Below are 14,256 nucleotides of genomic sequence, written 5' to 3'. Positions count from 1 at the left end.
GCTAATTGCAAAAACAATAAGCAAACAACTGGATTATACATTAGACAGGTAGCCTATTGAGCGACATGCAACTATCTCATATACAGATGCTGAAAAAATCAGATGATATTAGGAGCCCAGAGGCAAAATTGGAAAACATTCAATATAAAAGATAATATAGAATGAAAAGTCTAGAGAGTGGTTAGCATACCTACGCAAGTGCCACATTTTACCGCATTTCTGATGATTGCATAAAAGAATAAGCTTAGAACAAATTGGTGGAGAAACAGGAATTACAATATCAACAAAAATAATATTTGATTGATAACTGCATAAGATGATTACCTCAAGAAAACATCCATTTGACATGAAGCACAGGAACACTTCTCTGACTTATCTCTTTTAGATATCAGATAAGCAAATATGTTCCTCCGGGAAGCTTTCAACTGCCTTCGTTGTAACTCGGATAACTCAGTGAAAGGCTTCTTAACCGATGGAAGAACAGCAACACTCATTCTTTCTTCATATTCTTTAATCAAATATAAAGGGATGTGTGTCAAATGAAACCAATATTTCTCTTTTTTGTTTTCAGTTTGCTCAATGTCAATTATGTTCTTCATGACACGTGAAGGAAGATGCTTTTGATTTCCAAAAGCAACTCCATATTGGATCTTGCTTCCTACAGTTTTCTTATCACATATAAAAGCATTTCTAAAAACTGAAGCTTCTGTCTCAGAACCTTTTCCATCTGAGATGTTGTGATCAGGACGAACAAGATCATTCCATCTCACATGAAGGTCTAGGTATCTAACCTGAACCAAAGTCAAATTGAATTTATGTAATCCAGTACACTATTGGAAACAGGGTTATAGGAATGGTCAATTCAAACACAGTTTAATAGCAAACCTGAAGTGCAAGCTGTGCCGTGTTCATACTCCTTTCCACTGCAGCTCTCCAAATTAACTGCCTGCTTCTTTTAGGAATCTCAAAATCATCAACATAATTAATACCAGAAATCTTTCTCACCCCACCTAATCATTCACAAAATCATGATTCTATTTAATTGTTTTGTTTTCACCAATTTTACTACTATACGGAAAGCAAATTAGACTTATAAAAAAGGACACCAAAGATACCTTGCCCTGCAGCTTTTCTAACCATTGAGGCAGGCAAAATTGCTTTCTGGAATACATGAGTTGATAACCTCCCCCCACGCCACCAGTCAAAACTTTTATCATCGGAGTCATCAGTTGTAACTTCAGATGCAACAGATTGTTTCCTACGTCGCCGTCCACCTGGTCCCTGCTTCTGTGACAATCCCATAGAGGATGAAGTACTTTGAATTACACAAGGATCCACTAACCAATCATCCATTAGCTTGATCCAGTCCGCAGAAAGAGCAGTAACTGAAATGTTCTCCTCAAGCTGAAAATGGAAACCAAAGGCACATTAACCAAAATAGAGAGAAAAATAGCATGATAAAATGCATATCATCTACCATGTCAGAAACCAAAAATCGCATCAACCAAGAGCAATTGATTATATAGCACACAGCATCCAACAAATTTCATGCAACAAGTACACAAGGGTACAAGCGTTTTAACCAAAATACATACATTTTAACAAGAAAAATGTTATATGAACATTTTAACAACTAAGATGAAATGAGAAACAGGAAAGGAAGAGAAAGCAAAATAATAGCACTGACGTGAACAAGAATAAGGACAGACTAGGCTAGGGGTTAAAAAGAAAAGACATCAGCAAAGAAGAAATGAATGATAGAATTTGGAAAAACTATCATAGACCTAATAACCTGTTACACCAAAGTTTGAATTAGAAAGTTCAAACTATAATTTAGTTAAACAATATGATAAAACTGACAATCCACAGAGGAAAAGAAACAAACTCAAACCTTCCACATCAGTTATGTACTCAATTAATCCAGAATTTTAAAGCATACAGTGATTAGAAGTAAAAATTAGGCAAAGATAAGAAGCTCAAGGTTTACAGCATGTCAGGAAACCTTGACCAGAATAAGATGGAATATCGAGATAAGGTGCTTAAAAAAGTATGAAGGAAATTAATGAATATATTTTGTAATACTAACATCAAGCAAGAGGACTTTTATTGCTCTACAGGTTGAAGCTTCCTCTAGTTTCCTGCGCCATTGTTTTCTATAATCTGGGTTTAAGAAAGAGCCAGCAACAAGACCACGCAAAGTCTCCTCCATGCATAAAATATACATTGCAATACTTGGAATACTACCCCCTCCATTCTTTAAAGAAGGAAGGCCACTGAGGACCTTATTGGTACTTTTGGTGGCCGTGGAGACAGCAGAATTCAACATGCATCCTTTCCTGCTTGAAGCTGGGACCTTGCAAGAGTGACACCAGCCACACCTTTCCCGTGGAATATCCAACAACTTCTTTTCAGCACTTGGCCAGAAAAATCGTGATGCTGCTAATGAGAAAGCTTTTACTTGCAGCAACATGCTACTAGCAGATGCAACCCTTCTGGCACCACCTGATTTATTTACCTCAGAAACCTGACTTTCCTCTGATGAAAGAACAGCCAGCTTGGCAGCCGCAGTAGCAGCAAAATGCCCATAGTTATAGTGATTTACATAAGCCTGAGGTTTAAAAGAAATGCCCATGTAGAGGTTATCAACTGCAGAATTTCTTGCATCCCTTCCAAAACCTATTTGCTTGCCCACTTTGCTCTGGCTCTGGCAAAACATATTTGCTGCTCCGCCATAACTATTACTACTGCTTCCTGAGGCGCAAGATGTATGATCTACGACACTTGATCTGTCAACTAAGCTTTGGTGGGTTACATCAGAGGCAGTTTGCTGGCTAACCGAAGCAGCAGATACGGCAGACTCGATATAAACCTGCTCAGACAGCTGCTTGTTCATTGGAGGATGATCCTTCCCTCCCATTGTCCCACCATTGCTCAGGGAGCCAGGAAAGTCAGTTTGATTCATTGCAAGCATAGAAGTGTCTGGACGCAAAACTCTCACATTGCTTCTACAGAAGCAACTTGTATTCTCAACATCAACAGAACCCGAAAACTTATGGCTATCCTTCACAACAGGAAGAGGTAATCCAGCAAAAAATTTTGCATCTTCCTTCGTCCTTGCTACATTGCCACCAACTTCAAGGGGAGAGAGAATATTTTCCGGGACATTCCAATAGTGTATAATTGCTTTGCATATATCAAGGTATAATGTTTTATGTTCAATGGATGAAGAAAGAACCTGGAGAACTTTGGGAATGTCATTAAGAGTGTAGTATCTGACATACGATTCCTTGTCAGGGGAAGCCTTGAGCCTGGAATTATTTGAATTGCAAATTGTAAACAAAAATTTAGAACAGATTGGATAATACGGAGAAAAAGAATGAGGCATCAATTTCATGCATATCAGCAACTTAGCACACTGAGCAACTTAAAAGTTAAAGGCAGTAGAAAAATGGATACAATTTCTCAAAGTAAAAGCCCCTTCAATTGATGAGACATTTAAATGCTGGAACAAGAAGATAATCAGAGGGAAAATTCCAAGTCACTGACAAGAATGCCTTTCAGGCAGATACCACTCAAAAGAGGTAGAATTGAAAAACAGGAATTGTTTCTAGTGTAGAATAAGAAACAGGTTTAAAAACTTACACTAACAAGTGATTACAAGTACCCAAGAAGACTTGCCCATATAAATCAACACCAAAAAGTTCTGCCCCTCTAAGTGAGGTGTTAACTGTAATTGCTGGTCCCATTTTATCAATTACACATTCTGGACAATACCAGGGCCCATCAGGTATATGCATTTTCATGACACCTATACATCTTGAATGATATGCAGACGGACACCCATCACAACAAAGCAATGTCCCGTCCATGCCACAAAGACGACACTCATCACTATTTCCATCTACATCAGTATCAACGTCAGCAGTCCCTCCAGTATTTCTCAAACCCACTGAGGTGGTCTTAGAAGATGACTTGACCTCATGACTTTCTGAGGTTATCCCCATCACCTCTCTTCCTTTGCATGCAGAAGTTTTAGAACATATAGGATGAACCCTTGCAGGTCCTTTTTCAAGAGGATCAATCACAAAAGCATCAGGATCTACTCCCACTTCAGTTGCTTGTCGCATATCAATTTCAGCTCTCAACTCTGCATAGTCTAATACATCATCACAAAGAATTAGTAGAATCATCAGCTTTCTGCTCACAGGCAATGAAGAGTACTCTCTCTCAGTGACATCTTCATAAAATCCTTTCCACTCAGGTCCTCCTGCATATCCCATTATCACAAAATACTGAACCAAATAAGCAGGCCAAGTCAGTGTATCGAGCAAGCTCCAATCGAGACACCTGCAGATAAAGAATGCAACAATTATAATTATATGAATTTCTATTGATGAAGGAATGTAAGAACGTTACTTTTATCTTCTTCTGTTCCTTTTTGGTGGTTGGTGAATTATTATCATGCCCTGAAAGTTGAACCCAAACATATATTATGTTATATTATGTTCCTAAGAGAGATGGCGAGATGCCACTAGGTTGCTTTCAAAATGGGAGGAAAAGTGCATTACTCATAGCATGTAAAGTATTTGGCACTTCTAGAGTCACATAAAGCACACATTTTTTCCAAGAGAGATCAAAACTACTCTCATTTGCTTTCCTAATTGGTGGAAAAAGTGCACCAATTGTATCATTTTAAGGATTGCACTTCTAATCACCCCATAATTTATATGAACTCCTGATTTTCTTTAATTTTTTTAAGGACTAGTTACTACCTTGTATTTTTAGCAAGATGACAGAACAGTAGATTGCGGTGGAAACCAAATTTGTTGTTAAACATCCCATTCACAGCCCATCAAACCATTATTTGATGATGTGTTAAAATGTATGAACATACCTCAAGCATTTTGATGCAAGCTCTGAGCCTTCTGAAGAGATTGTTTCAAGATGACAACTCAATGCTCGCATCAAAGCAACATGAACAGCATCCAGTAAAGGGTTTGGCTCAGGGCAATTTAGTGATCCCACAAAATCATCCAACCCGAAAGGGTTCAAAAACAAAATGATGCTGAAGGACCTAAGAAAACCATACACAGAAAACAGATATGAAACGCACTCGTCTGGCACACCAATTGTTCCTGAAGAAGGAGGTAATATAAGGGGCGGATTAAGAGGAATCTCTGACTCCAGAGACAATTCCCTATCATGTGCATGCTCGCATGAATCACTTGAAGAATCCGCATCATCTTTGTCTTGTTCTTCTTCATTCTCATCCATCATCCCATCACTCAACTTATTCACAGCGGAGGTTTCCAGGACATCAACCTCGTTTTTCAAAACCTCCAATTTCTTCCTTTCCTCCTCCAACTCTCTCTTCTTTACAATCCTTCTTAACACTAACTCATCTAACCTAACTTTTCTTCTACTCAAATCATCATCAAAATACGATTCCTCCAAAATCAACTCTCGAAGTTCCCCACTTTCCAGATCCTCAAAATCACCGTCTTCATAATCTACTCTATACAATCCAGGTCATACGAAACAATCTTCCCTAAAAAAGCACTTCCCCCAAATTCTTTCAGCACATATCGACCTACAAAGGCCATGGATCTTGTCTCCAGCATCCGCTTTTTAATTTCGGAATTATTAAATTTCGCATCACGAACGGCACTTTCATTTTCTTCTTCCGGTCTCGGACGCTTCCTTGGTCTACCTCTAGGCCTTTTTACCGTAACCTCCATTGATCGACCGACCCGGTAACAGATCGAATCGAGCACTGGATTTAGTAAAAAGAAAAAAACTAGTTTCCAATCAGCCTCCTAGGGTTTCCGAATAAAACCTTCTTTTTCGTGAGAATAGGTGATTCGGCGTACTTTTTTCCCTTTTTTTGAGTGATCTAGAACTCGTGTAGATCCTTTAAAACAAGTTACGAGTACATAATAAATCAATCGATTTTCAAAATAGATGAAAATTAAATTTCGTATTAAGAGAATGGGAGTAAATCTTTAACGACAAGTAATTACTCAAAAGAATTATGCAGAGATACCTGGTTAGGGTTTGATAACCGCCATTGATATCGTCTACTGAGATTTTAGAGATTAGAGAAGCGATAGGCGGATAGTGTATCCCGATAGGAGTGAACAACGGCCTCTTTTATCGCGCGTGAGAAAGTGAGCGTGGTGGACTCGGTTATATGAGTTGACGATTTGAACAACTCGTCCGAGTTGGGGCATGAAAATGTTAATGATTTTTCGTACTCGATTTTAGATGGGGTGATATAACGTGAGGACGTCCTCACGATACGATTTATTAGGGTTGTCGTGATGGAACGTGTATAAAAATTCACATATTTTAAAAAAAACAATGACTTTTTATTTATTTATTTCAAGAAAATGTATAATTTTAACTGAAAATAAATTTTATACAATTTGTATTACACACTTGTATACATATATTGAAAAACATTATAAATAAAACCTGTTTTATAATATATTTTATATTATATCATTTATTTTCAAAACTTTAATTATCAAAATTCACTTAAATTTACGATATTTATTTATTATTATATGTTTATTAATTTATTTTATTTATCTCGTGTGTATATAAGATAATATATGTTTAAAAAACTTTAAATAATCTGATTATAAACATTGAATTCTTATATTTCCTTATAAACATCATTTTTGAACCCGAAACTTAAAAGATAATAAAAATCTATTAATCATTGACGTTGGTTTGTACCATATATTGATTAACTTAAATGTAAAGAATGTTAATTTTTTCATTTAATCAATTATTCCTCGATAAACTTTTGGTTGTTCTTTCTATATCTTTTCAATAAATTTGAAAAATTAGATAGGGTTGAACAATAAAAATTGATTAATTAAAAAACAAATTAAATTGTATGTTTGAATAATTTATGATTTACAAATTTGAAAATTGCATATATCAAATTTAATTTTTTTTAAATTTAATGTATAATTAGTTTTAATTATTTTATAATGTAAAATAAAAAAATATATAAATATAATTTTTTGAATTAACAGTAATCACAATTTTATTCAACGAAGATAAAAAAAATAAGAGTAACAAGCCAAGCATTTTTCTTAAAACCATCAAAATGCATAAACTAATCATATAAATAAATAAAAAAAGTCAACACAAAGAAACGATTACAAATTCATTTAAGTAAATCGAACAAATGAGAGATGCAAATAAAAATTATCGTAGATGATAAAGTATAACATTATCAATATCGAGATAAAAATACATGGGAGATAATATTATACCTAACCCTAATAAATGTTATAAAAGCATAGAAAAATGTGTTGTAAGAGCGTATACAATTATCTATAATTACATGTGAAAATAAGATTAATTAAATAAAAAAATAATTCAAATTACATGAAATGTAGAGAGGAAAAGAAAAAAAAAATGGTCGACGATTGATTCCAGATTAATGTTATTATTGACGAAATACAAGCTAATGTACGCCAACAAAAACCAAATTTACGAAAAGCCAACTGGTCTCGACCTTATACGATTCGGCATAAAAATTAAAAAAAAACGATGATAAATAATCAAATTGACTTGGCGTATAAACGAGTCAACTCAGAGTTGGTCCGATTCATGCATGTTCTTAGCGACTCAGAGCTGCCCACGCTTTTGCTCCTTATATATTCATAGCGGGTGAAAATCGATTATTACAGGGAAATGGAATACACACAGCAGAAACAAAAGTATTATAGTGGCGGGAAAAAAATCCCCACTTTTAGCGGTATTACCCGCCAAATGTCTTTTGTTCTACTTTTTAAAATCTTCCAAATTGTATTATTATCATTATGTTAATTCACGAACGTTCTTTAAATAAATACTATTATGTTAAACAAATCATTATAGCTTAGGGGTTGAAGATAACATCCACCACCGTATTTTGATTTTTATCCCTACGTAAAACCGAAATGTCTTGATGTAATTTTTTTATAATATGGACTAAATTTCGTTAATAAAAATAATTGAGAAAATTTAAATTACAATGCATCCGAGCATAAAATAATATTTGGAGACAATAACCACAAAAAATGCGTAAAAGATAAAAAAAATTAAACTCAAATATACAAAGAAAAAATAATATTTCATTGAGAATGACGACCGACAACAAAAGAATTCATAATCTTTATAAAAAAATTATTGTCTCTGTCAAGCGAAACGTTTTACGAAGTGATAAATTAGTAATGAGCGAATCAAACTATATGACAGTCTACTTCGCTATATAATTTCGATTATATCGACAAACAACATTTTACCAACTATGAGATCTGATTATATATGATCACTGATAAAATCAAACAACAAATAAATATCGTAATGGTTTTTGTGTAAACATAAAAAAGACAAAAACGTAACAAAAACTATAAGGATCGTACCACAATAGCTGAGAAAATACGTGTTACAAGAACAGAGAAAATCGTATCATAATGACAAAGATTCTTATTAAAAATTAAAAAAAAACAAATGACATAATATAAAAAATAAACAAAAGAATTAATAATCACTAGCGGTCGCAATCAATATTAAGATCGGTGCCGTCGCTGACTAAATAAAAAAAAAGACAATACAATAATTTTTAAAAAGAAAACTAGGTTAAAGAAAGAGAAAGGCGACTAACCTTATATGTTTTAAAAATATAAATTGCTATTATGTTTAGATTGTAATATATATATATATATATATATATATATATATATATATATAAAATAAAGTTTAATCAAATAACATTTATAAATTTAAATATCTTGATGTTGCAGAGAGCACTATTTAAACAATTTATTATTATTTCAAGCGTTTTAAGAACTCATGTATAAACGATGTAAGTTGAATTTAAACTATTAAAAATAGATCTTAAATGATCGGATTTATATTAGTACGATATTTAAAGATAATTTTAGATATTGAGATTTTCAAGTGTATTATAAGATCATATTTATCTCTCATTATCTTATTGATATAAATATGATCAAATCTAAGAATTATCTTTAACAACTCAAAATTAAGTTCTAATCATGACATTTTCAAATATCACATTCTTTGTACTCCATATGATTTTTCTACAATTGTTTAAATATAACTTTGTAAACAAGTACTCAATGAATAACTAAAAATAAGACATATGCATGTACATTATTGATATCTTCTGGTTAGCTCGTGCTTGCATAAATATATATTTTTGACACATCACATGTGTAACTTCTTTTTTAATAATATTCGTAAATATTTTTATTTTTTATCTATTATTATGATATTTTTCATTTTGATATCGGATAGCATCAACTTTGAAGATTTTTTTAAAAAAACCTTCCATGTCAATAAAAACATATCTTACAAACACGTCTTTTAAAAACATTGTTGGCGTTATACATCTTTATCAAAAGGATGCTACTTTCCTAAATAGAGTTGTTTACGAACCATTTGAGTAAATAGAAATAAAACGAGTATTATTTCCACAATATTACAGTTAAACACGCTAATTATAAAAATAGAAGGACCAAGTATTCCAAAAGGAAAATGAACGCTTTAAACCCTGAATTCAACATAGTACAGGGACTAAAATAATAATTAGACAATCATATCTTCCCAAAGCGGCAATGGACTTTGGGCCAAGTAATTCAACTATATATTCAGCTCAGGGTTGATACACAAGCCCAATTCTAACTCAAAATATCTGCAATATCATGAATTCATTCAACAGTTCCTCCCTCTCAATTTAATGAAGGATCTACAAGATAAGGCCAGGCGTCGATAAACTTGGCTGGATTACATCATACATTAGCAAATAATCTATAATTTTTGGCATCAAGAACTATTTGTCTTACTGCTGCAACGGCTGCTATAACTCCCAGTGCAGAGAAAACTACTGCAATGGTAGCATTCAACCAGAAAACAAGACTCCGCTTTGATGGCTTAAACGTCAAGTTGAAGAAAACAACAGGTAAAATGAAGTCGAGGGGCATGAATCCGAAAGCTCCAATGACCGCATTGATGTCTCCGAAGAATGGAAGCATTGCTGCAACTGTTGTGGAAATAACAACAGACAGTGATCTCGAAACCAACCTCGGGATAACATTGCGGGCAGAGAACTCTTTGCTATTTGGATCTGCAAATGTTCCTTCCAGCACTTCATTTGTAGGCTGCAAGTAGACCTGTGACAAAAGACCATGTTTTATCGAAGATATGTAACAAATACGTGAACCTATGTTGCTCGAATTCTGAATTAAGTGTTCGATACAGTTATTTTAAGGAAAATGAAGAATCCGATGGGCAACGTAGAAATGAAGCTCGGAAAAAAGGGAGGGAAGGCATGTCATTACCACACCAACTGCTGATAGTTGGAGAATGGTGAAGAGGTTTGTCATCAAGATGAACCATTTTGGCACCAGAGGTTTCCCATCATCCAAGAAATTACTAAGTAAAAGGCCTTCAGATTGGTTGCCAAATGCCCAGTAACCAGAGATGGCAACAGAGAAGAAAGTCACTGTAAGTACCGTGTAACAAACGCATAGCCCTTTGAACATCTTCCCCTTCACTGGTGATGCAATTGTTGCCTGAATCTCCGGAATGATACCATTGCCATAAGTCGTGGCGATAATGGCAATGGCGTTGAAGATTCCGAAAATTTGACTTTCGGTATCACCTTTCAGGCTATAATCTTTCTTCGGTCCCTTCGAAGAATTCCCTAGAAACAGTAACACAAAATTATCCAGAATCATTTTAACAAACAGATGGTTGAAACAAAGCTGTCAGCGTGCAGAATTACCTATATGAATGGAGCCAGCTGTGGCACAGGCGCTATAGGCAAGGCATAGAAACAAAGATATCAAATTAATGTGCCTTAGTGAGTGAAAAGATGGGATTTGAGCTAAAATCAGCATCAAAATTCCAAATATAATCACGAATTCGTAAAGCTTCATACTCCCATTTGGTTCTGATAGCAAATAAATTGCCTGCCAGAATCGGAAACAATTTTCAGGACTATAATTGATGAATGGTTGCTTTTAGTTTATAAACTATATATAAAAAAGGTGGGATTAATTAGGAGCTTACCTTCATACATTGTCCTCCAAGAAGAGTGCAGGCTATTACAGCACCATAGCACACCATGAATTGGATTGGCCCAACAAAATAACGACCCCATCTTGGCCCTGCCCATGCCAATATTTTGTTAAAATTCTAGAGTGTACGAGAGTAAATAAGATAAATTTAAATAACTCATAAATATCGAAAAGAATATTAAACAATTATGACTTTATACATATAAACTAACATGTCATATAAAAATTATGGGTTATTTTCTTTTATATACTGATGACATAATATTTTTCTCTACAAATAGTTTTAAATCAACTGTTATATGTCTTTGGCTAATATCTTTTGATTAAAAAAACATATATCACGATAGATTAAGATTACATGCAAAGAAAAATATTCCAACATTAATAAATAATAATTTTAATTTAATGTTATATGCTTTTATTAATGGTTTTTTTAAATAAATAGAAGATTTTGACGTGGATAAGACTGCTTGTAAAAAATATTACTTTTTATAATATATATTCATTTAATTTTGATAAACTTAATCACCAACCAAATGAGAACTCATTCATCCTGGTGAGTAGTGGTGAGCAAAACTCAAATCGATTCGAAAAACTAAACTTTTTATTTGATTCGATTAAAAAAAAATTAGACTCGAATTGAGTTTGAATTGCAATTTTATAAACTCGACTCGAAAAAATTTCAAATTCATATCGAGTTGTAAAATGTAACTCGGATAACTCTAAAATTTTAGTAACTAGTGGATTTATTTTCAAGTTTGACTCGAGTCCTTGGACTTTGTATGATACATGTATATCATATATGAAAAAAATATGAATAAATAAATTTGTATTGTATATGGTTATAGAAAGTCACTTAGATTAGAATCAATAATATTATAATATTTACAATTAAATTTAAACAAATCTTGAAATATCGACTCGAATTTTATAAACGTGACTCGACTCAAATTTTTTTTATAAAATATAACTCGTCAACTCAAATAACTCAATTTTTGATTCGACTCGATTTAACGCTCACCCTACCCCACGAATTCAACCCCATCAAATTGGCATTAAAGTCTAGATTTAAGTATAGACCATTGGACTTGATGGAGTCCTAGTGTCCACTACTTCCATCATTTGGGTCAGTTTTACACGCTAAAACCTTACTCTATATAATATCAACACTTTTCACTGTTAAAACTAAACATTTTAACAGACTAACCAAAAAACTAAACATTTTAATAATGGAGTCAATAAATTAAAATATTTTTTAATATATTTTTGTAATTAATTGTTTATTTGAAAAAAGAAATTGGAATCATACTGCAATCCACAAGTGTGAGGCGCATAAGGGACCGCGTATAGTTTGGACATAGGCATTTAAGTTTGTTCACTTCATTACTCAAAAGAAAAAAAATAGTTTGTTCATTTAATACTCACATATACAAGGACGCATTTTTGTCAATCAATAATGCAAAGATAGAAGCCCCTCAATTTCTAATCATTCATCAACCATCGCACATTTTATATATATATATATATATATATGGGTTAGGATAAACTATTTGTTTGATCACTCACCTTTTACTTAGTTTTTATTTTAGTCATATATCGTTAAAAAATTAATGATGATTCTAATGTGATACTTTTAAATTAGTTTTAATTTTGTCGTAGTATTATTTATGATAACACATCAGTATTACTGTTAATTTTTTCAACAATAATTGACTAAAACAGAACCAAACATAACGTTAAATATGATTTTGAAAATAAAATGATAATTAAGTGAACAAAGCAGGGTGACCAAATAGATAATTTACCCTTATTTTTATAATTATTTGCAATTTGAAGTAATGCTTACCTAAGATGTCGTTGGCCATGTCTCTGAAACGAAGATGTCGACGACCCAATTGAGCATGGTGCTCAATGACAAGAGATAGCAAGTTGTAAGAATAGAAAGTGACCAATGCTCCGACCACCAGACACATGATTCCGGCAGCCCATCCGAGGAATGTGAAAGCAAACGGGAGGCTCAGGAGCGGCGGCGCAACAATTGATGTCGTCAAGTGGTAACCACAGTGCATCCATGACCCTGCTCAATTCTGATTCTTTATAACTTCTATGTAATTTAATCAAATTATAAACTCAAAGCATTAATTACTTGACTTCTAAACTTTTAGTACTTAAAACATCCATGATTTCTTTTTTGGCCAATATATATATATATATATATAAAAACTTCCATTTTTATCTAAAGACTTCCAATTATATACATAGATTTCTGGCACGTAAGACTTGTCAGGTTGTGCCAATTCTAGTTCAAACTTGGCGGTTTCCAATTTTCCATGTCTATTATAGATACGTAAGCTTGAGCTCCTTTTTGCCAAAATTATTCATAATGTTGACTAAAGCTAGATCGAGAGACGATAAGGTAATAGTTTGTTTGAAAATTTTAAATTAATATATATTTTAATTATTTTTATTTATAATAAAAAATTTATTTTTGTCCTATTAAAATTTTATAAATTTGTTCATTTTTAAATTTAAAATATTTATCTTTAGCATAAAATTTTACGTCCATCAGGGGTAAATTTGTGATGAGATGTTAAGGTAAGGGAAGAGGACAAGAAATGGTAGGTGGGAGGTGAAAGGGGCAGCCAGAAGAAAAAGAAAATAGTTTATCTTGGAAAACAAAGCAAATAGTCATACATGGTGAACGGAAGAAAGGAGAAAGAAGCAGCAAAGTGAGGTGAAAAAGGTATGTCGATGATGATGAATATACCTTTGGATTTAAGAACAAAGCGGGCACCAGCATCAAGATCCTGATCCATGTGAGAAGGTTGCTTTTGGGGAAGATGATCATTTTCTCCACCTTCATTGACCTCAGTTGAACCCATCTCTCTCGGATTTAGCTCAGAGGAAAGACAGGTTCTTTTTTTTTTTAAAAAAATCAAAGCCTACTTCGGAGTTGATGACCCCAAAACGGTGGAAATATAAATACTGATATTTATCAAGTTCAAGTCAAACAGATAGTGCTGGATATATGAATAAAAAAAGAGAGAATGACATCAAAGAACGATATTACCATTAGATATGGAGCAAAAATTGGCTAATGCCAGCTAGCGGCCTTTCACATTCTTCGTACCACCATCTGCTTACCCAT

General features: G+C 33.3%; 1 protein-coding gene and 1 pseudogene across 1 annotated transcript; both read right to left on the bottom strand.

Moving 5' to 3' along the window:
- Positions 1-320: 320 nt before the first annotated feature.
- On the bottom strand, positions 321-6,200 carry LOC120167954 (annotated as a pseudogene).
- Positions 6,201-9,714: 3,514 nt separating this feature from the next.
- Positions 9,715-14,005, bottom strand: LOC120167940 (GABA transporter 1-like). The gene is made up of 6 exons (XM_039176833.1): positions 13,876-14,005; positions 12,955-13,185; positions 11,101-11,198; positions 10,814-11,000; positions 10,368-10,732; positions 9,715-10,199 (listed from the first exon to the last, which is right to left on the bottom strand). Exons 1-6 carry the CDS (start codon positions 13,988-13,990, stop codon positions 9,819-9,821), a joined length of 1,377 nt encoding a protein of 458 aa, XP_039032764.1. The 5' UTR covers positions 13,991-14,005; the 3' UTR covers positions 9,715-9,818.
- Positions 14,006-14,256: the final 251 nt, after the last annotated feature.

Source organism: Hibiscus syriacus, unplaced genomic scaffold (assembly GCF_006381635.1).
Source record: "Hibiscus syriacus cultivar Baekdansim isolate YM2019G1 unplaced genomic scaffold, ASM638163v2 tig00111708_pilon, whole genome shotgun sequence".
In the NCBI taxonomy this organism is placed as follows: Eukaryota; Viridiplantae; Streptophyta; class Magnoliopsida; order Malvales; family Malvaceae; genus Hibiscus; species Hibiscus syriacus.
Note: the sequence above shows the minus strand (reverse complement) of the source record. Positions and strands in the feature narration are given on the sequence as shown.

What these genes read in the sequence shown, in the direction of transcription:
- LOC120167940 (XM_039176833.1), bottom strand. Translation starts at nt 13,990, where the DNA reads ATGGGTTCAACTGAGGTCAATGAAGGTGGAGAAAATGATCATCTTCCC. An exon ending in CATGGCCAACGACATCTTAG is followed by an intron (nt 11,199 to 12,954) that starts GTAAGCATTACT and finishes TGGCATGGGCAG; the next exon opens with GGCCAAGATGGGGTCGTTAT. An exon ending in AACTATCAGCAGTTGGTGTG is followed by an intron (nt 10,200 to 10,367) that starts GTAATGACATGC and finishes CTTTTGTCACAG; the next exon opens with GTCTACTTGCAGCCTACAAA.